Source organism: Antechinus flavipes, chromosome 2 (assembly GCF_016432865.1).
Source record: "Antechinus flavipes isolate AdamAnt ecotype Samford, QLD, Australia chromosome 2, AdamAnt_v2, whole genome shotgun sequence".
Taxonomy (NCBI): domain Eukaryota; kingdom Metazoa; phylum Chordata; class Mammalia; order Dasyuromorphia; family Dasyuridae; genus Antechinus; species Antechinus flavipes.
In genome coordinates this window covers 246,358,543-246,382,840 of record NC_067399.1, presented here as the reverse complement: position 1 = coordinate 246,382,840, position 24,298 = coordinate 246,358,543, and the positions used below count along the sequence as shown (strand labels likewise).

The 24,298-nt window shown below is 37.4% G+C and overlaps 1 protein-coding gene across 1 annotated transcript in view; it reads left to right on the top strand.

Moving 5' to 3' along the window:
- Window positions 1-1,445: 1,445 nt before the first annotated feature.
- APCDD1L (APC down-regulated 1 like) overlaps window positions 1,446-24,298 on the top strand; it is a 58,125-nt gene continuing 35,272 nt past the window's right edge. The window contains exon 1 of the mRNA XM_051976650.1: window positions 1,446-2,090. Coding sequence (XP_051832610.1) covers window positions 2,054-2,090 — 37 coding nt within the window. The 5' untranslated portion in view covers window positions 1,446-2,053. The remainder of the gene's footprint in view (window positions 2,091-24,298) is intronic.

Genomic DNA, 24,298 nt, shown 5'->3' with positions numbered 1-24,298 from the left:
TCATTTTCAGGAAGGAAATTGATCGTTTTCCTTACATGGATATACATTTCCATTTGGGCTTAAATTTCTGCTTTGGTCAAGCTCTGCTCTTTTGCCCCTGTAAGAAAACAAAGCCAAAGAAAATCCACATTCTCACGTTTTGACAGGTCTACTTTGCATTTAAAAAAAAAAAAAAAGAACCTCGTTTAAGTTTCTGGAGAAGAACTCAAAGATGAGGCGGCATCTTTCAGCACCCGACTTCCTGAACCTGTCAACCAACAAAAGCGGACTTTAAGAATAAACTTCTGAGAGCTGCTAAGGCTCCAGAGTATTTATTTCCCTCCCTCTCTCTCTGTGGCCAGGTTACTTTGAACATTGAGCTAATTATCCAAAGAATTCAAACAAAAGTCACACTCTGACTTCATATTGTGTATCTTCTTCTCCTTTTTTTTAAAATATTTATAAATCAGATAACTGAATTGTTCATTGGTCTCTAGCCATTTTATGGAAAACTCACTCAAATTCTCTAAGGTGATTAAGTGGGAGCAAGAAGGTGAGAACTCTTACTAGTAAAAGGTAGACACATCTTATTGTCCTTTCTCTTGCCTTAAGTCTTTCTTTAAGTCTGCTGGGAGTCAGAAACTAAAAGGTGAGAGATGGGGAGTGGAGGTGTTGCTGCATAGTGTGGTGGAAAGAATTTTAGATTTGGAATCAGGAGACGGGTTTGAATCGATTACATCAGTCTGCTGTGTGATCTATAGCAAGTCACTGTAGCTCTGTGCCTCAGTTTTCTCACATGTAAAACGAAGGGGCTGGACTAGATCATCATTAAGTTCCCTTCAGATTCTAAATCCTATGATTTCGATATTTATCTCCCACTTCCTGAGTTGTTTTTTTTTTTTTTTTTCCCCCCTGAGTGCTGCTCCCAGTTTAAACAGATTCTTCCAGTTAAGGCTCTCTCTCTCTCTCTCTCTCTCTCTCTCTCTCTCTCTCTCTCTCTCTCTCTCTCTCTCTCTCTCTCTCTCTCTCTCTCTCTCTCTCTCTCTCTCTCTCTCTCTCTCTCTGGGTAAAGCTGAAGTAAGGGGAAAAAAAACAAGAGATAAAGGCTGGTTAACACATAACTGAGTATTGTTGACTCTGCTTTCCTAGGTGGGAGGAGACTGGCAAATTTTACCTAAAGAGAAAGTACCTTCTGCGATCATTCTACCTCTTGCTTCCAGGACTCTATTCCTGGCACTATTTACAGACCTGTCGGTACGTAATAAGGAAGAGAATCTCTCTCTCTAGTTATTTCTGCATGACTGGGCTGTAGGACGATGCCCAGGGGACAGCCGCGGGCGAGGAAGGTGCAGAAAGAGCTTGCTGCCTCAGGTGTCCCCAAGGAAGGACATATAGAGGGTTAACTTTGGTGGGAAATGCTCACTTGGAAAGTGGGAGGCTTGGGCGGGAGAGTCTTTGGTTAGGGAGAGGCCACTATGTGGGTGATAAAACGGAAGATGTCCAGGGGAGCTGAGCCAAATGGATGCGATGCGTGTGTATGTGTGCGTGCGCGCGCGCCCCCCACCGAAAGTAGTCTCCTCCTCTTCTGGCAACTTGAACCTATGACTGCAAAGCTCTCTTTACAACTATCAACAGACTGCGAGTGCGTGTCTCTCTGTGTAGTGAAAGGGGGGTGCGGCAGCGAGGCGGGGGACACGCATTTGAGGCAGAAGTCTCGGTGCGTTCCATAGGCTAGGAACCCAGGCGTCCTCTCCTCCTTTCCACCCTTGTTTATAGTGAACTGCCGTACAAAATTGGAGTGACTGGTTCAGAAGACATCTGTCCAGTGCCTTTCTTCCTACGGACCAGTCCGTTGGGTCTTGGGACTGGGGTAGTAGGTGTGCAGAGCCCTGCGGAGCGCATGGACTTGTGGACAGGTTGGGGAACCCCGCGGGGTTCCTGCGGCCATCCGGGAGATCCCGAAGGTCAGCTGCAGTGAAGACCCGAGAGCTAATTCAACCTGTGCGGCTCTTCGGGGAGAAAGCGGGGGAAAAGGGGCGGGGGTCCTGCAGCCGAGAATCGGAAGTTCGCGACCATGGTCCCCAAATTGTGGTTGCTCGTGTTCCTCGGAGGTAGGTCTCGCTGCGGTTGGCAGAAAGGATTAGGTGAGGCTGGAGGGGAAGGAGGATCAGTGGACTTTGGGAAGGGTGGGATAGAGCCCTATTTTTCTCTGAAATGGGGTAGTGGGGAGCTTTTTCCAAAGCCTCTTAGATTTACTATAACCTTCGCTGTTGAGCAGGTGACGCTGCTCTCTTAAAGGAGGCGCCTGCTTCGTTTCGCGCGCCCGCTGTTCTCTCGCCTTCTCCCTCAGTCCCTCAGCCTGAAACGGCTCTCAATTCCCGGCTACGCTTCAGTCCCCAGCCCTAAGCAGCAATCTCCAAGCTAACTCAGGCACCTGCCAGCTCACGTGCGCCGGGAGAGCCACGGAAACTGGATTGCGAGGCGGGCGGATAGCTACACTGGCCCTGGATGGCCCTTGGGGCGGGGCAGGTAGACAGAGCTACCCCGCAGCCTGTTCCCGGGCAGCCAAAGAATTGAAGTGCTCCCATCCACCCCAAGTCAAGGAATAGGTTCCCAGATTTCGCGAATTCTTGCTTATAGTTTGGGAGCATCCAGGGCCAAAGCACTCTCCCTGTAGGGCAGAAGTCCTGCAGCTCCGTAGGTGGGAGACAGTCCCGGAACTCCAGTGAGGAGATGGCCCAGAAAAAGCAGCCTTCGAGCTACCTGGCCCAGCCACATGCTACATCGACAAATTCAGTCTAGTATACGCCACCTGGCAGTTTCCAGGTTCCAGGGTGGGGGGTGGTCTAGTTTGAGGGTCCCGGAACCTGGAACTTTGGTTCCTTCCCCTTCCCCAACATCTCTAGTACTTCCCCAAATTCAGGTGTGGGAAATGGAGCTATAACTTCGGGAATTTGTGTGTGTTTGTGTGTGTAATTTAACTTTATTTTAAAAGGACCTTTTGATAACTAGGTCAGTACAGACACCACACAGTAGAGTCCAAATCTCTCTCTCTCTCTCTCTCTCTCTCTCTCTCTCTCTCTCTCTCTCTCTCTCTCTCTCTCTCTCTCTCTCTCTCTCTCTTTCTGTCTCTCTTTCGCCCGACGCCACCTTCTTCTCCTTCCTCTCGACCTTCTGTCTCTATCTTTTTGGCTCTGTCTCTGTTTCTGTCTGTCTGTGTCTCTCCTCTCCTCTCCTCTCCTCTCCTCTCCTCTCCTCTCCTCTCCTCTCCTCTCCTCTCTCTCCTCTCCTCTCTTTACTTTTCCTCTCCTCTCCTCTCCTCTCCTCTCCTCTCCTCTCCTCTCCTCTCCTCTCCTCTCCTCTCCTCTCCTCTCCTCTCTTTTTCTCTTTCTCTCCCCCTCACCCAATCCCCCCTTCTCCTTCCTTTCCATCTTCTGTCTTTCTCGCTCTCTCTGAATCTCTATCTTTGCCTCTGTTTCTGTCTCAGGAGATTATGAGATCTTTCATGAGATCTCCCTCTATTTCTATGTCCCCGCCCCCGTCTGTCTCTGTCTCTTATAAAATTAAATATGAACTGTTTTTACGCCCCCACATTTTTTCTTCCAGTTGTATAGATAATGAGCCAGAAACTAGTTCTTCCTTCAGTGCCATTTAAATCAACAGCGAACCACAATTGAATTTGAGTGAGTTTAAAATAAAGATCTATTCTGAGTTGCAGTGAGGAGATATGAAGAAAGGTCAAAGGGTTGAGCAGTTTAGCGGTTTGAAGTCTTATAGGTACATTCGTCAAAAAAAAATCCATTCATTAAAAAAAAAAAAAAAAAAGGCCCTCTCACTGTCGGGATCGGAGGTAAGAGTTCACTTAAAGCTGCCCAGCACACCCCTCCCCCCTTCACCTTTCAATTCATTAACAAAAGTACAGGAAAGGTTCACTCTTTGAAGCCGCAAAAATAAGAAACAGTGCTTTCTATTTCAAGTGGGGGTTGGGAGGGGGGAAGAAACTGAAGAAAATCTAACAGTGGGGAGGGGAGGAGTGCTCAAAGGGAGATGGCAAAAGCAGCCCAGAGTAGCAGCTATTTCCACCACAAAGGAGGGGGACCGTAATGAGAAATGGGGACACATTACTACTGGGAAACCTGCAGCTCCGGACACACAGATCCCGGCTATTGACTTTGGCAGTACTTCGACTCCTCCTGCCAATAAAATCATTGAAACTACAGCATCGAAGCTCCGACGTTTGGAGTCTTGCAGCTAGCTCTTTCTTTCTCTCTTTGTGACCTTTTGCCACAACAAATGGGGCAGATTGAGCCAGAGAGAAGCCAAGATTAATTGAATATGATGAGGGAGGACTGAGTAATGATATTAACCGTGGCTATAAGAGTTTTCCTGTACTGAAATTTAAAGACAAATGACTGTAAATGGTGAATATTTCCTACCTCCCCCTCTTCGGGAGTCTTTGAAATTTATTGCTGTAAGCTGGGCACTATTTCCCACTTAACACTTAGAAAGTTATTTTCACCAGAGATGATGAGGAGTCCATTGCTTTATAAAAGGAAACAGAACACAATTAATCCTTTTAATGCTTACATAATTTAGGTTCAAAAGTAAAGGCATGTCTGGATTCTCTTTTCCCCCTTTAATTTCTGGAGAAACTGTACATTGCATTTTTTTAAAATGAGTAAATTCAGATGGGCAGCACTTCAAAAATTTGAAGGGCTATAGTTCAGAAGAATCTTTCTGAAATCACTATGTTGGGTGAATTTTGTTATTCTTTTTTTCAAAAGGACCAGGAAATCAAAGAGGCAATGTAGCCCCAAGAAAAACAGCATTGCTTAGGTAGTTTCTAATTTTGATGCTGATTTTTCCCATTTGTACTAGATCACCCTTGTGTATGCAAACTCCATCATCATAAATGACATGTGCTAAGATGTGGGGAAATGCACTTTAAAGCAAAGCCTTCTTCCAAACTTTGTTCTGCCAGATGCATCTTGTTCTAGTTCTGGATTCCAGCTTTGGTTTTCTCCATAGCAATTTCTGGCTTTTGAAAATCTCCTTACTCAACAATTTATGCTTGAGGGAAAAATGAAGAAACCACAATTTTTTTCACTTTAAAAAAATCAGCCTCATTTTTATCTATATCCTTATAGTTTGCAACATGGCAAAGTTATCATTATGGAAACAGTAAATAGAGTAAAATCACGGTTTGACATTATGAATTAGTTGTTGATTTTTGGCTGTATATTGAAATAAAATATAAAACTGAGAAGAAAATGTGCAAAAACAAGTAAATGTACTCCAAATTAGCTACTTTATTGGTTATTAGTACAAAATAGATTATTATCCTACCCTTAGCTACTTTTTCATGAGGCTCTTCCTCAGACAAATCATTGTGTCCAACCGATGGCCTTATTTTCTGACCAAAATGAACTCAAAATAAATATTTTTAGAAAAATATAGCTTCTTTGATTTTAAAACTATTTGGCTCACAAGTGAGTTAGTTATCAATGAAAAAAATATTTGGGTAATACATTGAAATTTAAATGTGTTAGTTAAAGCTTTAAGCAAAACTGAACTCTGATACATTTTCCAAGATGCAATAGTTTCATGCAAAAAAAAAAGTTTTCAAAATTATGATCAATGGTCCACTTCAAAGGAATGGAGCAATTTAAAATGGCTCAAGCTTACATGCTCTGCCTATACTTGGATTAGCTAATTGACAATGTAAGGAAGAAATGAAATGCTGATGTTGGCAATAGGGATCCAGAATATTAAGTTAAGAACTGCAGAACAAGCTCTTTACAGAACCAAAAATACCATAGGGTCATTTTGTGTGTATGTGTGTGTGTGTGTAAATTGGACACACTCTGGTCTTCTTAAGATCTCTTCAAAAAGATCCTGAAATAGAAAACTCTTATATTCAATTAATCAATTGCAAGGCTGGAGAGTCTGATGATGTTGTTATTGAAGAAAATGGTAGAATACCAGACCCTATAACTACAATGATCATGTGTGTATCAGAGATTATATAAGGATAGTGAGGTAGTACCATTCTCAAAGAGGAGTAACTCTAGCCCCATACCACTTAGAGCACCAATAATACAATACTGTAGACCCAGAAGATGGTGGTAAAAGGGTAGATTTTGATATTTTAATTTGGCATCAGAATTGTTCTTAGTGATTTAAGTATGAGATGAGAACCTTCACATCTCATTAATCTCTCTAGCTTTAAGGGAATTTAAAGAAAGATTCTAGTGTCTTCCATGGTGGATTGTTAGTAGAACATGGACAAGAGTCACACAGAATGATCAGGTAGGGAAGGAGTATAAGATACATCTCTGGAGAGATTATCCCCATTAATAAGATCATAGATCTATTGGTGTATTGGGATATTAGAGTTTGGAACAGCCATATTAAAATAGATCTAAAGTTGACTCAGTCTCTTATTTTGTGTAGCCAGGGACTCTTTCTGTGATCTTAGGCAAGCCACTTTCTCTCTAGAGACCTAAGTTTCCTCAGCTGGAAAAATATGGGGAGTTTTAAGGTTTCTTCCTGTTCTAAAATTCTATGGTTTCAGAGTTGTATAGGCCAAGTAATTTTATTTCTTGACGTCTTAGTTTCTGTAATTGTACTTCAACTTTTCAGCATGGTTTTTAATCTATATGAACACTCCTCACAGTACTGAAACAGATAAAAGATTCCTGCTATTCTTCAGAAGAGAAAGGGCTTGATTGCCATAGCTTTAAAAAAAAAAATCACCCATTGTTCAGAAACCTTCTTAGTTGTGAGCCTCAGTTATAAGATGGGGCTAATACATTCTACCTCATAGAATTATTGTGAGGAAAAGTGGTTTGTAAAACATTAAGTAACCTGTGAGCTGCTTGAGTTACTATTTAGAAGAGAGCTTTTTAAAAATAAGTGATTAAAGAATGAAAATTTCTCTTTACTCAGGGGTCTTCTAATGACTGAAGAAGATGAATACCAGGGAATAAAGTTAATCCCCCATTTGACTTATTTTCTTTCTCTTACATTGTATCTTTTAAAGGATATAGTTGTTTGACTTTATTTTGATCCATCTCAAAGATAAGACTTGTGCTCTCCCTCCCCCCAAATATTCTATCCTTCTCTCTATTCTCTATGTGAATCCCTTTCTCCTTTCACGTATGTAGATATTATCACTGATTTTCACATTGAATTTTCTGAAAGAATGTCAGCGGTTTGTCTTATTAACATCTTTACCCTTTCTCTATCCCTTGTGACCTGGCCAGAGTCCAATGTCCAGGGCCATTGAACAGGACAAAACTAACCAACTCAGATAAAAAGAGGTCAAGACCTCAAGAGCTTGCTGCTCTAATCAAGAGAACTAACAGGCCCAGAGAAAGAACATATTGCAAAGTGAAGTTCTTTTGAAATTGTAAACGAGTTCTACTTTTCCTTCTACTGTCTACTCATCTTATCATTAAAATTAGATATGGGTAACTATTTTGTAATTTTTTCCTGTTTGTCATTATATTCTTCCTTCTTCTTGTTCACTCATGCCCAACTCTTTGTGACCCCATTTAGGATTTTTTTGGCAAAGTGGTTTGCCAACTTTTTCTCCATTACCATTTCTTTTTCCAATATTCTCCCTCTCTGGTCCCTTACCTGACTGCACAATCTCCTTTTGTTTGTTTTTTTAGCTAGCACAGCAAAAGACTTGTGACTGAGAAAGAAATCACTCTTGGATTGAAGAGTGCCTCTGATCAAGTGCCTATAATCACCTTTTGGGTTCTGAGTCTTATAGACAAAACTGTAAGCACTAGCTCACACTCACCTTTCTCTTCCTCTCTCTCTCTTGTACTGCCTACAACACACTAAACCATCTCTAGTCATCTTAACTCTTTTCTTGCTGCTAGACTCTTCATAGTGAGGCTGATTTGTACAGTTCTGCCTCTTTGAAATCCATTTTACTTGCAAGTTAAGGCAACATCCTCATGATGTCATTGGTTCTCTTCGGGAACAAAAGATAAACAACAAATAATAAAAAAAAAAATCAGGGTCCCAGGCAAAGCTGATTAAAAAGTTTTAGCTTTCAGGGTACAAAGAGTATAATCTCTCCTTTTTACAATTGTGTTTTAATTGCTTAGATACCTGAAAAGAAAAAAAGTCTTGCTTATGGTGTTTATTAGTATCATTTCTCATAATTTTTGGTCTCCACCCCCAGTGATGGGCTGCAACCAGCTTGTACCAGCTTGCAAGAGCTGATTGTTAAATTTTTTTCTGTGTACATTCACACTGGGAATTGGCAAAGCTACAAATCAGGCTTGATTTATTATTTTGCTGATTATCTAAACTAAAGAAAGCGATGAAGAAAATGTTAATAACTTAAATTTTAAAATGTATATTGTAAACATTTTTTTTTTGGCGGGGGGAGAGCCAGATATAAAACATTTATCCTACAAGACTGCCATATCCTCTTTTTATTCCACAGTTCTACATTCTTGGTCAGCTTCAGTAGTTCACAACCCTTCAACATATCTGCTAACTCTTTTTACTCATACTCATAGAAGTAGTGTAGCAAACATAGAAGGAAGTATATATAATGGATATAGCACTAAGCTTGGAGTCCAGAATGCGGGGTTCAAATCCTATCTCAGATACTTAATAGCTGTGTGACCCTTGGCATGTCATATTAAATTTGATGGGCCTCAGTTTTCTCATCTGAAAATGAGGGGGTTGGATTTGATGTCCTCTAATCCAGCTCAAAATTTGGGATTTTATAATCTCTGATAATGAACAGGTGATTCAATAGATAGAGTGCTGGGTCTAGAGTCAGGAAGACTCATTTTTTGAGATCAAATCAAGCTTCAGACACTTATTAGCTATGTGACCATGGGCAAGTCAGTTAATTCTCTTTGCCTCCGTTTTCAGATATGCAAAATGAGTTGCAGAAGGAAATCTCAAACCATGATAGTATCTTTGCCAAGAAAACTCCAAATAAGATCATGAAGAGTTGGAAATGACTGAAAATAACTGAGCAATAATAGATTTCTAATAATATAAATTCACATTTTCATAGAACTTTAAGGATTGAAAAATGCTTTCTTTACAAAAATTCAGCCAGTCTTATTATCCCCTTTTCATAGATTAGAAAAATGGGGTTTTAAGAGGTTTTAAGACTTACCCAGGATCACAGTACTAGTAAATATCTGAGACAGAATTTGGTCCCGAGTCTCCAGACTTCAAGTCCACAATAATGTCATGTTATTTATATAGAGATTTCTTACTGCTTATCAGGGGATGCTTTGAAATTTACCATCCTTCCTGATAAGATGATGTGTAATATGTAATTAGTTAAGTCTTTCAATTACAGTCATACGTAGTGACAGCCCTCTGGATCATTTCTCTTCACTGGATTATATCTCCCATCTGGATTTATATAGAAGCAAAAATATAATTAATTGAGATTCCACTAATTTAGAATTTACAGATATGCTGCACTGAAGGGTGTCTTTGTGCTATGAAGAGGCCTCTTTCAATCAAATTACTAGTCTTGATAAGAGACACATTCATCTCCTTAGTTGCAAAATCAATGACAGTGTTTCCTAGTACCACTTTAGACTAGCATTTGTATTCTTATTTTTTAATATGTATGCTTATTTCTTATTATATTAGTAAGATTATAATATTGATTATAATATTGTTAATTATTAATTATAACAATTAATGTTAATAATAAGTAGCTTATTTCTTAATAAGCATGCTAATTACACATACAGAAAATTCTAATTGCAAATGATTTTTTTATATTCCTGAAAGCATTTACCAGATTCTCTATGAATCTTGCTACTCTTATTCCTCTCTTCATTTTGAATGCATGTTAGTTAAAATTAATGAAGTTGCAGCTCTGCAAAAATGACTTTACATAATTTTATTGTGCTAATGGGTCACTCTTTACTGAAAACCTCCAGTGGCTCCTGTCTGCTTCCTAAACAAAATTAAAACTTCCAATCTTTATGTCCAGGTACTTTCACAGATTTGTAGGATGGAATGGAATTGGGTTTCATCTCCTGACTTTAATCCCAATTAGGACTAATTTTGAAGGTTTTTTCCCCTTCTTTTTTTGACATAGTATATGATAGCATATTAGGCTTGGAGACTGGAGCACTTGGCTTCAGATCCTATCTCTGACATTAGTTATGTGACCCTGGGTGATTTATCCCATTCTCCACCCCTCAGAGAGGTTGCTCATCTGTAAAATGGAGGATAATAATATTTACTTCACAGGATGATTGTGAAGATTAACTGATACACACACACACACACACACACACACACATTTTTCCAACCTTACATGTGATTAATCATCATTATCATTAATTATTTTGGACCAAATCTGATTTCATTGACATAAGGAACTTCCTGATAGGAAATTCTGTCGTATATCTACAAATGTTCCATAATTTATAATCTTACAAAGATAATCAGGACACTGAAAGAAGTTAAGGGACGTGCCTAGGATTCCACAACTAATATGTGTCAGGATTTCTTAGAACCAAAACTAATGTCTTTCCACTGCACTTGTCATCCTCCTCCTCCTCCTCTTCCTCTTCTTCCTCCTTTTCTTCTTCCTCTTCTTCCTTCTCCTTCTCCTCTTTTTCCTCTTTCTCCTTCTCCTATTCCTTCTCCTTCTCCTCATTCTCCCTACCAGCAAAAGCAGCAAATAACCAATGCAGCCTACAAGAGCATGTAGTTTGTTGAAATGATGTAACAAATCCTAGTGCCCTGATGTATCTTCATAGAAAGTTGAAGTGACATGGAATTATCTGTGATTTCAGTGGGTAGTTTCAATTGGCCCACCTGGAGCAAGGCAGATTAAAATTCAAGTAGCCACAGAAATGTGTGGAGAAACCAAAGTCAAAAGCCAAAGGGAAGCCTGTTATTAACTTGCATGTCAGGTTTTATTTCAGTATCTGTCAGCTGCATTTAAGGGGGGGCGGAATGTCTCACAATGTGGGGAAGGCTGACAACTTTAATAGTAGTCTTCAGTTTCAGCCTCTGCAGAAACCACGCCTAACGACCCAAACACATGTTAAAACAACTCTAATTGTAGATTTCAAAAGAGCAAGTAACTTTTTACTATGGTCATTCATAATCCTAAATTAAATACATACATGTCCTTGCATCTTTATTTAGATGCACATCTGGAAAGAGTAGTGTTGGGTGTGAGTTGTTATTTTTTTTCTTCATAGAAAGTTATATTGGGATTTGGGAAGGATAAGCTGATTTTAAAATTCTACAAAAAATGTCATAGCACAAACATAGGCTGAGCTAGTTGGCTCAAGTCCTTAGAGGCTGGTGACCTTGAGACCAAGATACTTTTCTTCAGAGTCAATTAGCACCATACAGAGCATAATTCTTTTTTTTTTCCTTTTTTTTTTTTAAACTAGGTATACCTAATTGGAGACTGGGAAAAGGGAAGATTTGGGATGGGGGAAGGGCCTTCTGTTTGGAGTGGGAGGCCCTGGGTGCAATTATTGACTTTGTTATTTACAATATCACTCTGTGGCACTCTACAAAAGTCCCTTAACCTCCTGTTGCCTAAGGCAGTTCTCTAGTCTAAGACTATAAATTACAGCAAAATTAAATTGATTTGTTTTGGTAGGGGGAATTTCCTCACTTGAAGTTACTTAAACCAATGGAATTACAGATCACACACACACACACAAAAAAAAATCAAAGAACACTATAATAGGTACTAAGGGAGATAGATTTTTAAAAATATAAAACCTGTCCTCAAGGAACTTACCATCTAGTAGGGGAGAAGAGGATTTCATTCAATTCAATAAGTATTTATTAATACTCTGATATATAATGAAAAGTGCTAACAATAGTCATTATCTAGGAAAGAGATGAGATATATACATAAATATAATAAACAATAATATATGGGAAGGATATTAGAGAGATGAAAAATAAAATGCTATGTTAGGACAAAGAATGAAAAGATCCTTATTGATTAGAGGGATAAAGGAAGGCTTGGTGTCATAGATGACATTGATTTGATTTTTAAGAAATGGGTAGGAATCCAACCAGTGAAAGAGACAGAATATTCTAGGGAAATAAAACTTTTAACTCTTGGCACAAAGATCTCAGGCATTCTTCAAGATTTAAGGTTTTGTTTTGTTTTGTTTATTGACTCATAAATGGTTCTTGCTCTTATGAAACCTTTAGTCTAAAGAGGGAATAAAACATAACAAATAATTACAGTACACAACTTTATAGGACATTATATTAGAAAGATACAAAGCATATTGCTATGTAGAATTCAAAGGGGAACTTTTTCCCCACAGAGAGGTTTAATGAAGGCTCATAAAGATTGTAGCACTTAAATTGGATTTTGACAAAATATGTAGGTTTTAAAAATAGAGTAAGGACGAAATTCCTTATAGAGGAATCATATATAGAGGAAAATATAGAGAATCAGATAAACAAAAACACGGAGGTAGGAAGATATTGGAAATATTTGGGATAGAACAGAACCAGACTGATTCTAGAAGGCCTTAAAATAGTTAAAATCATATATCCAACTGATATCAGGGCAATAAACTCTCATAAACACCAGTGCATCCATCCATCCATACATACATCTAATATCCATCTATGTAGATTTATATCTCTTCCACTGCCTATAAGACATTTTCAGCTGTTTGTGCCACTAGTATCTCAAACTCTGAATCCCCAGAACCAAACAATTGTTTTTCTCCTTGAATCTATTTCTTCTTCTGATCTTACTGCTTCTATCTGTGGCACCATCATTTACTCAGTCACTCGGTTTCCCATTTTCCTAACATTGGTATTATTTGACTCTTCCCTCTTCCTCATCTTTTCTATCCATTTAGTTTACAATATATCAATTCCATATTTGCCACATCCAATCCCACCTCTCTTTCTACTGCTATTAAGCTAAAACACTTCCTTATTACCATTCAATCAAATCAAATCAACATCTGTTTGTCTCTGTTTCTTCATCTTTAAAATGGAGACAACTATAGTATCTATTCCCCAAATGTTGTTGTGAGGATCAAATGAAGCAATATTTGTAAAATGCCTAGCATAGTGCTTGACACACAGCAAGCTCTATATAACTATCATCATCATCATTATTATTGCTATTATTATCATGACTGATTAAAAATGTTTAGTAGTAATTATGTTGCTGCCAAGATAAGTCCTAATTTCTATGGCATTCAACATCTTTGACAATCTGAAGCCTTCGTTTATCCCCTTAATCCACAAGAATCTTTCCATTCTGTGTCCTAACATAGAATTTTATTTTTCATCTCTCTAATATCCTTACCTTGTATTATTGTTTATTATAGTTATTTATGTATGTATCTCATCTCTTTCCTAGATATAATGACTATCGTTAGCACTTTGTACCATAAATCTGCTTTGTGTATTCTTTGCTTTTTTTCCCTAAAACAGATTATCCTCCTTCCCCATCTTTGCCTGTTGAATTTCTATGCATCTTTTGAAACTCAGTGCAGACTCTCCCACTTTCATGAGCCTTCTCTATATTTTACTTTCTATAATGAAAGACCTTCTCCTTTGAATTTTGCATCATGCTTGTGCTTTGTATCTTTCTAAAGCACTATCCTGTGAAATTGTGTACTGTAATTATTTGTTATGTCTTATTCTCTAATTAGACTGGAAAGTTCATAAGAGCAAGTGTAGAAGGCCAAACTCAAGTACACTTGAAACAAAGTGTTAACTCAGTGGAATTGATGAGATGATGATTCTCTAGTTCATATATATACTTAGTACTTAATATGGTGATGTAATGGTTCTCTAGTTCACACATAATCAGTGTGCTGTAATGATGTAATTGTAATTGTACTATGGTATAGAAGGGCTGAGAAGGACTGGAAATGAGACATTCCATTTTTGACTATCCTCCTGGTGGCTCTCCTGCCTCCTGAATTCCTCCCCTAAGATCAAGGCTGGTCCCAAGATCCTCCAGAGAGCTAGTCTGGACATTACAAGCAAGAACTATGCATCATCTAAGCTTTGTATCTTCTTCAGTGCTTTACTCTAATTTACTTGCTAGAATATAATCTACCTTAGTTTACATATAGAAGATGTTTAATAAATGTTGCATGGACAGATGAAACATCTTACAAGAACAAAATGTAACACATGTAACCATATGTATAAGTATATACATGTAATTCTTATACATGTAGTGATATATGCAAAAGATAAATACCTAAGAATGGTAATAGTAATTTCCTCTTCAGCAACATATTCCAGGATTTTCTTTAAATATTTCTTATTGGACTAATGCTACTAGTTGGTACTAATACTTCTTTCCTTTTCTCACTCTGCTGAGTTATTCCATGGAAACAGGATTGTTGTTGCTAGTGACTTTATTTTATTATGTTTTTTAAATAATTATTTTATTTCTTTCCATGTTTTCCTAAGGATTGAGAACTTTGCATTTAGGAAGGAAGAAAATTACTATTTACTAAATGCTTACTATGTGCAGAAAGTATAATAAAAATTTCATAAATATTATCTCATTTGATTCTCATAACAACTCCTCAAGCTAAATGTTATTATCACCATTTTACACTTAAGGAAACCTAGGCAAGCAGTGATAAAATGATGTGTTCAGGATCACACAACTAGTAAGTGTTTGAGACCACATTTCAACTTATGGCTTTCCAGATTCTAGGCCCAGCCCTCTATCCACTGTGCACTGTCCTAAAAGAAAAAAGTTTTTTCAAATTATATATTGTTACCTTAGGTCCTTTAAAATAATAAATATTTCAACTGTCTTAAAAAAGAAATGGTCACTAAATATTTCTTTTTTTTCCTTCCTTCCTTCCTTCTTCCTGCCTTCCTTCCTTTCTTCCAGAATATTCTGACTCTAGCAGTTATCTCTGGAATACCATACCATTATTTAGGATCTAAAAGATTAAATTCAATAACAGTCAAAGCTTGTAATGCTCCAGCAGAAATACTTGTTCCTTCATCCACTCTTATGATAGCTCTCTGTGAGCTTAAAATCAGAAGCTCTTGGCTCTAACTTTTCTTATTTGTATAACCTCAAGCACACCAACAAATACTTACAATACATCATTTTATGTTATGTATTTTGAATTAGAAAGTGCATTAAAAAGATACATTGGGAGTTACCAAGAAAGAGGGTACAAAATAAAGGCCTCAGCAGAAGCCTGAGATACAGCCCTATAGAGTGAGACTTGGATAATCCCAAATCCCTCTAGACTTGTGCCTTTGATCCTATCTTCTCCCATCTCCTTTGGAAGTTTTCCCCTTTAGTCATTTTTTTTTGCTCCCTAATTTTCAACCTCTCCTTATCCACTATGATAGAAGACCCATCTCAACCTCTTATTCTTTGGCTTCCATCCCAATGGATTGAAATTCCTCTCTCTAAGGCCACCAATGGTTTCTTTGTTGTTAAATGATTGGCTTTTTCTCAGTTCTCTTTTTTATTTGATACTTCTCATCCCCATAAGCTCTACTTTTGTAAATTTTTATATTCTTCAAGGCCTGATTTAATTATCTTTCTCCTTCTCTGCTGCCTGCAAACATTTTCAGGCTACTCCTATCTATATGTATTTTCCTTATACAGAGTAGAAGTTATCTCTGCTCTTTGTCTCCACTTTCTCACCTTCCATTCATTTCTCAGGTTCTTCTGTTTTTTTTTTTTTTAAATCACCTACATTTCCCTATAACTCTACCCTCCAATGTTAGCAATGATTTCTTTATTGCTACATTTAATGATCTTTTCATGGACCTCTTCCTTTTTGACTACTTGGCATTTTTTTTTTTTTTTACCACTGTTGATCACTTTGTCCTGTCAGGTACTTTTTTCTCCCTGAGTTTTCATATATTCCTTTATTGTACTTCTCTTCCTATCTGTCTGACTGATCCTTTTTGGGCTCATTTGTGAGATCATCATCCACAATTCATGCCTTATTCTTAACATGTGGCAGTACTTCAAGTTTTTGTCCTTGGGCTCTCTTCTATGCTTTTCTCTATATGCTTTTTCTTGGTGACCCCAATAGTTTTCATAGAGATCATAAAAGAGGAAGAAAAAATTCACATATACAAAAAGGTTTGTAGCAACTCTTTTTATGGTGGCAAAGAATTGGGAATTGAGGAAATGCCCATCTATTGAGGAATGGCTAAACAAGTTGTGATGTATGAATGTAATGGAATGTTACTTTCTATAAGAAATGATGAGCAGGCTGATTTTAGAAAAGTCTGGGAAGACTTACATGAACTGATGCTGAGTGAAGTGAGCAGAACCAAGAGAACATTGCACATAGTAACAGTAAGATTTTGCTCTCTAGATTGGCTGAATCATGCATCTTTAAATCTTACATTTTTGAGAATTCATTATCTTTCCTTTTAAATACAATGCAATTCCTAACTTTCCTATTTCCGTCAAAGGCTCCATCTTTCTTCTGCTCATCTAGGTTTACAATCTAGGAATCACATTTCACTCTCACCCACCTTCCATATCCAATTGCCAAGTCTTACTGATCATACCTTAACCTGTTTCACATCCATCATCATCTTTGCACTTATATAATAACATTACAACCATTATAGTTCAAGCCCTCTAATTTCTCACCTGAAATATTGAAATACCCTTTCACCTGGTCTCTTTTAATCTTGTGTCTCCTCTTTACAATCCATCCTCTATACAACTACCAAATTGATGTTTTGGAAGCATAGAGTTGACTGTGTTATCCACTGCCCAAGGAGCTTCTATGTTCCTAGGATAAAATGTGAACAACTTTGTTTGGAATTTAGAGCCTTTCATCCAACTCTCTTTCTGTACTAATCACACACCGCTCCCTTTCACACTTATATTTTTGCCAAAATGGTTCCCTATACATAGCAGTGTGCTGGTAAATGTTAAAAAACTGACTAGGAAAAAAACAAAACAAAACATGTGCACAACACATTTTAAAATTTAATCTGAATTATTAACATTTTCTCTATTACTTTCTAGTTCAACAAAACAACAAAGCTTTGATTTGTAGTATTTGTTGATTTCTAAGGTATAAATGCTCACACTGAAGAATTAACAGTTGTCTCTTGTGAACCAGTTGGAGCTGGCCCCAGTGCATCCCAGCCTATATACAACATTCGTGAGGCCTTTGCACAGGCTGTCTGTCCCCCATGTTTATAGTGCTTTCCCTTTTCCACTCTGTCTTTTGAAGCCTGTAGCTAGCTCCCTTCAAGCCTCAAATCTAGTGCTACTCCCTTTGAGTTGACATTCCTGTTTTATCCAGTGGTTACTACCAATACTACCAAATCACTTATAATTTATTTTGTATGCATCTTGTTTCAACTTCTCTGTGAACACAACATATCTTCTCAACTAATAAGTAATCTTTTGGAGGTCAAGAACTGTTTTACATTTGGATTTGTATCCCTAGTATCTAGCAGAGTGCTTAATGATTGTTTATTGATTGAATATTTATATTTGCTATCTTATATGGTTATTATGAAGAAAAAAGGAAACTTTCAGCCTTATAGAAATTACATTTCCTAAAGCAGAGAAAGTAGCTTCTATATAACTTTCAATGCTGATGGTATTCTGGAAACTCCTATTGTACTCATGTCCTCCATATCTGCAGCTTATATATAGCTTATTTCCAGGCTCTCTTTGGGACTTTGCTCAGGATCATCAAGTTATGGGCCATTGTAATCTTATCTATATCATGCTCTCTTCACATTTGTAAATGTTCCAAAATGGGGCTAAGTTAATTATGGAAATAGCGCAATCTTCTTTTCAGAGTGTTAATAGTGGAACATCTTCCTCCTCATTGCAGAAAGGTGAAAGAATACAAACACAGTCAGACATGATCAATATGTTATTTCACTTAAGTAGTTCTTTGTAATTTGGGGTAAAAGATTTTGGGGAGAAGAAGAATGTTGACTTCTGTTGATCCAAATTTTGTGAAACATCCACCCAAAGATCTAGAAGATCCTGGGAAGACATCAACTATATTAGATCATACCTGAACTTCAGACATTTGTCAGCAGATCATAGATTCCGAATTGGAAACGTCTTTAGAGATCACTTAGTCTATTCTCCTCATTTTACAGATAAGAAAACTGAGGTCAAAATAGAGAGACTTGCCCAAAGTCACACAGATGGTAAGCATGAAAAGCAAAGTCTGAACCTATGTTTTCTGACTCCAAAGCCGACATGTGCTTCACTCTAACATGTTGCTTTTTAAAGTAAAAGAAGAGATTAGGGTTAGGTAGAAGTGGTTTGTTTTTAGTTCTTATCTGTTGGATTCTTTAGTCCAATATAAGTAAGAATTTCAGTTCCTCATTGCTTAATATATGTCTATTTTCCTATCTCTTTCTCTCTATCTCTAATTCTGTCTTTATCCCCTGGCTCCTCCCTTCTTTCTTTCAATCTCTTTCTTTCTTTTATGAGTGTGTGTGTGTGTGTATGTATGTATGTATGGATATGGGTGTGGGTATATATGAGTAGAAATAAATAGATAAATTTCTCTATTTTTAATCTGCATTCAACTTTAGTTAGTTCTATTTATATGTTTCTGTTGTGTTTAGTTCAGTTCAACATACATTTACTAAATGTCTACAGTATGTAAGACATTGTTCAAAGCAATGGGAGAGATGGTAAGTTTTAGTAAAATGCTTCTCTTTTCTGATAATTTGCAAATACCAACAGAGAGAACTATAATATACAATTTTACATAACCATGCATAAGAAAAGTGAAAAATGTAGTGATGCATAAAGTCTGAAAAGAACAGTCAGGAATCAGGAAGAAGTCAGTAGGTGAAAAGTGTAAGGGAAAACATTTCAGCAATATTAAAACATGGGCAAAGGTAGGGAGAGGAGGAAGCACAGAACATATTCTACAGACAAGAGTAAACTAGTTTGCCTTGAATTTAAAGTATGTTGAGAAGAACAATGGGTCATAATCCAGTAGTGACTAGTTCCTAACAATAATGTTAAGGTCCTTGAACAAAGCCCAACAATTTGGTCATTGATCTTCAATCAATTCCTTACTACCACAAAAAGTGCCACATAATTGTGTGTGTGTGTGTGTGCATGTGTGCATGTCCATGTACACATAGGGCTTCTTTTTTTTTTTTCCTGCTTTTGACCTAGAGTAAAGTTCTTTGAGATAAAGTTGGAAAAGAAGATAGAGGAGCATAAAACTATACCAGTATTTGAAAGGTTGGCTTTAGAATTTGAATTTAGTAAGAAAGAGGGACCCATTAAAGATTTTTGAACAGTCAAACAACATAAGAGGCAGCTCATATAGCAAAGCTGATAGAGACTTAGTATTAAAAATTGGAAGTCCTGAGTTCAAGTTTCACTTCTGACATCTACTGGCTCTGAGACCTGTTAATCTCTCCATGTTTAAGCAACTCTCTAAGACTTTAAGTCACCTGACTGTATAGTAGAAGGAACTTCCTCCTAGAGGAGCTCTCTACACTAGTAAAACCACAGGTCTAAGCCCTATCCCAAAGTGACATCATCAGATCTGTGCACATTTGAGGAAAACTCTTTAGTTCTATGTTAATTTAAGCTATCATTGCTATTATTGCCTACAAATATATTTGTGTTTTCTTGAAGTTTCTCATTAAATTGAAACTCCCAAGAAAGAGAATCAGAAGGGAAGAATTATGCTTTTGTATTGTTGATAGCCAGGGATTACATGTACATAAGCTGTGGGGTTACCTGAGCACAAAGGTATACCAGGTATTAGAGAAAACAAGCAATCCCAGCTTATTTACTTAACATTTGAAGAGTCAATATATTTTCAAGTGCGTGGCCTAGAACTCTTAAGCCAGTACTTGAGCCTTCAGAATTTTGTTTGCATGGTAATTTTTTAAAATAGTCCTTTGAATTTATAGTTTTTTTTTTCCTCTTAAAAAAAAAAAACAAAACAAAACTTGGAGCATGTTAACTTTCTAGAATGTAAGATAATGCTATAATTAAATGTTATCCAGCTCTTAAAATAAAATTTGGCAACTCTTTTTAAAATGGCTTTTTAAAAAACCCAATGTAGGTTTTCACCACAAAATTATACATTGAGGAAATACCATATTTTGGATGTATTAAGGAGACCACGGACTTAATCTCCATATGAATATAAGAAAAAATGGATTTGCTACATTACAATAATTTTCTTGCACAAATTTTGGATCTTCTTTATTGACTAAGCCAGAACACAATCCATTAGACTTTAAGGAAAAACTGTTATAGCATTAGAATGTTGCTCTATTACTAATAAGAGCTTCTTTGTCTTTGTTATTTCACTAAGAGATCATTTTTTGAGAGTCTATTTCCTTAGGTGCTGCAAACTCCTTAGAAAAAAAGAAAAAGGGGTTGGTAAGCTTATTAAGTTTAATCATTATTCATAAGAGATTTTTTTTCCATTAGTGAAAATGAAAATCTGTCCAGTGGAGAAGATAGAACTGAGACAATTAGCTTCTTCATCTTTGTAATGCTGTAGCAGAACCCCTGAAAGGACATAATTTCCATTATATTCATCATTCATAGTGAGGAGTCAAACATGGAAAAAGCACATGACTTGGCTAAAAGATCCCAAAAGGAATCAAGCAAGTCTTACTGTAGAGATGAAAGAGACTGAGAGAAAGTGAGAGTGAGAGACAGATAGACAGAGACAGACAGAGATAGAGAGACAAAGAGACAGAGAAGAATAGGGAGGAGATGGAAAGGGAGAAAGGAGGGAGGGAAGGAGGGAGAGGGAGAGAGATAGAGACAGAGAGAGAAAGAGTGCAAAGGAAGAAAAGGAAGGAGAGAGAGAAAAAGAAAACAAGAAAGAAGAAGAAAGAAGAAAGGAGGGAGGGAAGGAAAGAAAGAAAAAAAGGACTTATAGCTGGATCAAATAATCTCTTAATATATATTAGCCATGTATTTAATTCCATTTCTGGACTATTTGTTATTCCCAATATTTGCTTTGTGATTTTTCTGTTTCTGTCTCTTTGGTAACATTGTTCCCTGGACATTGTTCTTCCTCATCTCTGTCTGTTCAATTACTACCTGTCCTTTACAATCCAGCTTACATGCCTTATCTTTGAAGAAGACTTCCCTATTGACACCCCTAGTCAATAATAATTAACTTCCTGAATGCTAATAATTTCCTTCCTTTTGCCTTTTTATCTAAAATCATATTATTTTGTAATGTGTTAACTTTTATATATATATCTTACCTAAACTTTGTACCTCCCTAAGAAGCTAGCACTATATATGTACCCTGTACATCCTCCCAATTCAAAAAACTGGAAAGAAAAATCTATTAGATTGTGTCCCTACAGGGCAATGATTACTTCTCTCTTTAGGACTCCATCATCATATAACCCCCGCGTTGGGGATTGTCACTCATAAACTCTCATTATTTGCTCCCCAATATTGGTAACTTAGTGACTATCAATTAGCATTATAAAGGGATATTTACTCAGAAGGTAGAACAAGGAGAGAAGTTATAAAACAATCCCTCAAACTGAGGGCACACTCTTCCCTCTCACACAAAGCCCCTTTGTGAGAGTGAACTCAAACATGGTGCACATAGACACATAGGTAGATAACAAGTATAACTAAGGAGTGCCTTACATATTTTGTGGCCCTGCTAGTCTAGGTATCCCTGTCACAGAGTTCCCTTCATGTTTCCTGATTGCTCATCTGGGTTGGGCAGCGTATCTCAGTTGATCTGTCAGTCTACTTCTAGGCTGAGCCAAGCTGGTTACTCAGCTGCCACATTGGCTCCTTATTATATTATATTCATACACTGCTACCATTCACTCTGGTGGGTAAGACATATCTCTGATGGCCCTGGTGGATCTCTCACTGGCCACTTGGGTGTTCCTTTTTCATTCACCATTTCATTCACCAAAATCAGGAAGGAGCAGCTAGGTATTAGAATGGATTGTGCCACATCCAGAGTAAGGAAAACGCATCTTCCTGAAGTCAGATCTGATCTTAGACACTTACTAGCTATGTGGCTGTGAGCAAGTCACTTAACTCTATTAATTCTGTAAAATGAAATAGGGAAGGAAATGGCAAACATTTTAGTATCTTTGCCAAGAAAACTTCCCCAAAACAGGTCATGAAGTGTTGGATACAATTGAAAAAACAACTGAACGAGACAAGAAAGATCAGAAAAAAAAAAGAAACAGAAACAGAAATACCATGGACTCGAGGACACATGGTAACAAGATGAGCACACCTTTACCCATCAGCTTGCAGTCATCTTTCCTCACTTAAAAGTCACTACAGAAGAGAACTAGATTGTCTTCTTGAACCTTATGTACATATGTAATATATACATTCTGGCTCAGTTTCCTCTGCTTCATCAGTCTTTCCAGCTCTTCAACCAACCAGGAGACTTTTTATTACTTCATACTACCAGGCTCTCAGTCCTTCCTAGTTTCCAGTGTAAGGAATAATGTTCAAGATCGAAAATGGATGAAAGCACTTCTTCATATGTACCTGGAAACCATTCCTCCTCAAGTTTCCCTGTGCCTGTCTAGTATGCCAACTGAACATGCCCAAATAGAGGGAAGGGCTCCAGGAGTACTATACTCCTCCCCAAGTCAAAATAGTTGTTGTCCTCAGCAATTCTCTAGAGTGTTTTTTGAATTCATTTTCTGTATCTCCAAATAGAACAGTTGTCTGGCATCCTTTAGTAGCTTAAGCATTATTTTTTCCCGTGTTACATAGCAAAGTCTCAGAACTTTTACAGAGTTGTTTCTTGCAGAGGCAGTTGGTAACAGTGGATAGAACAAAACTTTTTAAACTTTTTCTACTCGTGGTCCTTTTTCACCCAAGTAATTTTTAGACAACCCCAGATATATAGGTATTTAAGATATGTGTATAAATAAAACTTTTATTAATAAATAAATCATAATTTTATAACCCCCACATCTAGCTATATGACTGTACCATTTAAGAAGCTTTGGGATAGAGCACTGTCTCTGGAATTAGGAAAATCTGAGTTCAAACCCAATCTCACACGCCTACTAGTTATATGACTCTGGACAAGCCACTTCTGTTTGCCTCCATTTTTTCAACTGTAAAATGGGGACAATAATAGTACCTATCTTGCAGAGTTGTTGTAAGGACAAATGAGATATTAGTAAAAAAAAAAAAGTGTTTATCACATAATAAAGAAGCTATAGAAGTGTTTATCCCATTTCATAATTCCAAAACAATCAATATAGCACAGATCTTATCTAGTCTCATATGCTCAGACAGAAATCACAATTTCCTTCAAATACAGTTATGCAGATTCAACAAATAAAGAAAATTTGACAAAATTCACCAGAGGTTATTGCTTGTTTATTGCTTAACAATAGACTCTCTTGAAGCTTGAATTCAGCAGCCTCCTCTAATCTAAAGGCAAAAATGTGAAGAAAAAGGCAAGAGAACTTCTATCTCAAAAGGAAACTTGATCTTTCCAGAGCATTGCAGAGCAGGAGGAGTTCTCCCCAAAGGGATTTGGGAACTGGTGTTTAGTAGAAGTCAACCCTTTTTCCACAAGTGAGAAGACAAATTGACTTGGGTATAGATTTATTCCTGATTCTCTCAGTGCCTTGGCAATCCATCTGGGATTTAGGCAAAAGTTCAAGGTATCTCTTTCTACACAGGATATCCTAAAATGTCTACAGGGTTCTCTGTGCCATAGGTAATCTATTCCCTTAGAGATCTAGGCAAATTTCCTTTAGGTCTCTGAAATCAAAAGGTAGCTTAGATTTCTCATTGGATCCCTGACTGAGATTTCAAAGGATGTTAGCAGAGGACAACCTCCAGTAACTCCTGCCATGCTGAAAAGCCTTCAGATTCAGAACTAGTCAGGGATGGTATTTCTGATGTGTCCCAAAAGTTAAGTTAGGAGATTTGGAGAAAATCAAGCAAGTGATGGAGATTCTTGTTCACAGGTACTCTTTAAAGTTTTCTACTAAGCTGCAGCATGTGGAAGGTGGTACCCATGATCATGAAATCAGGTATATTTTGAAGTGTTGAAGTGTTCTGGCTTCTCTGATGAGGGCAAATAATCTGAAACAAATTGTAATGAAATGTTTTTAATGGGAGTCACATTAAAGAGTTAAGCCCAGCAAGGCAAAATCCTAAAGGCTCCCTTATGAGTACTTCTTTTAGAGCTCTGCTGTGGGTTCTTAACCATGATTACAAAAATGCCTTTTTCCTTAATGAATGTGTCAAAATCCTATGATTATCTTGCCAAGAGCCTCCTCTATAGAAAATGCAGGCTTCAAACTCTCTGCCAAA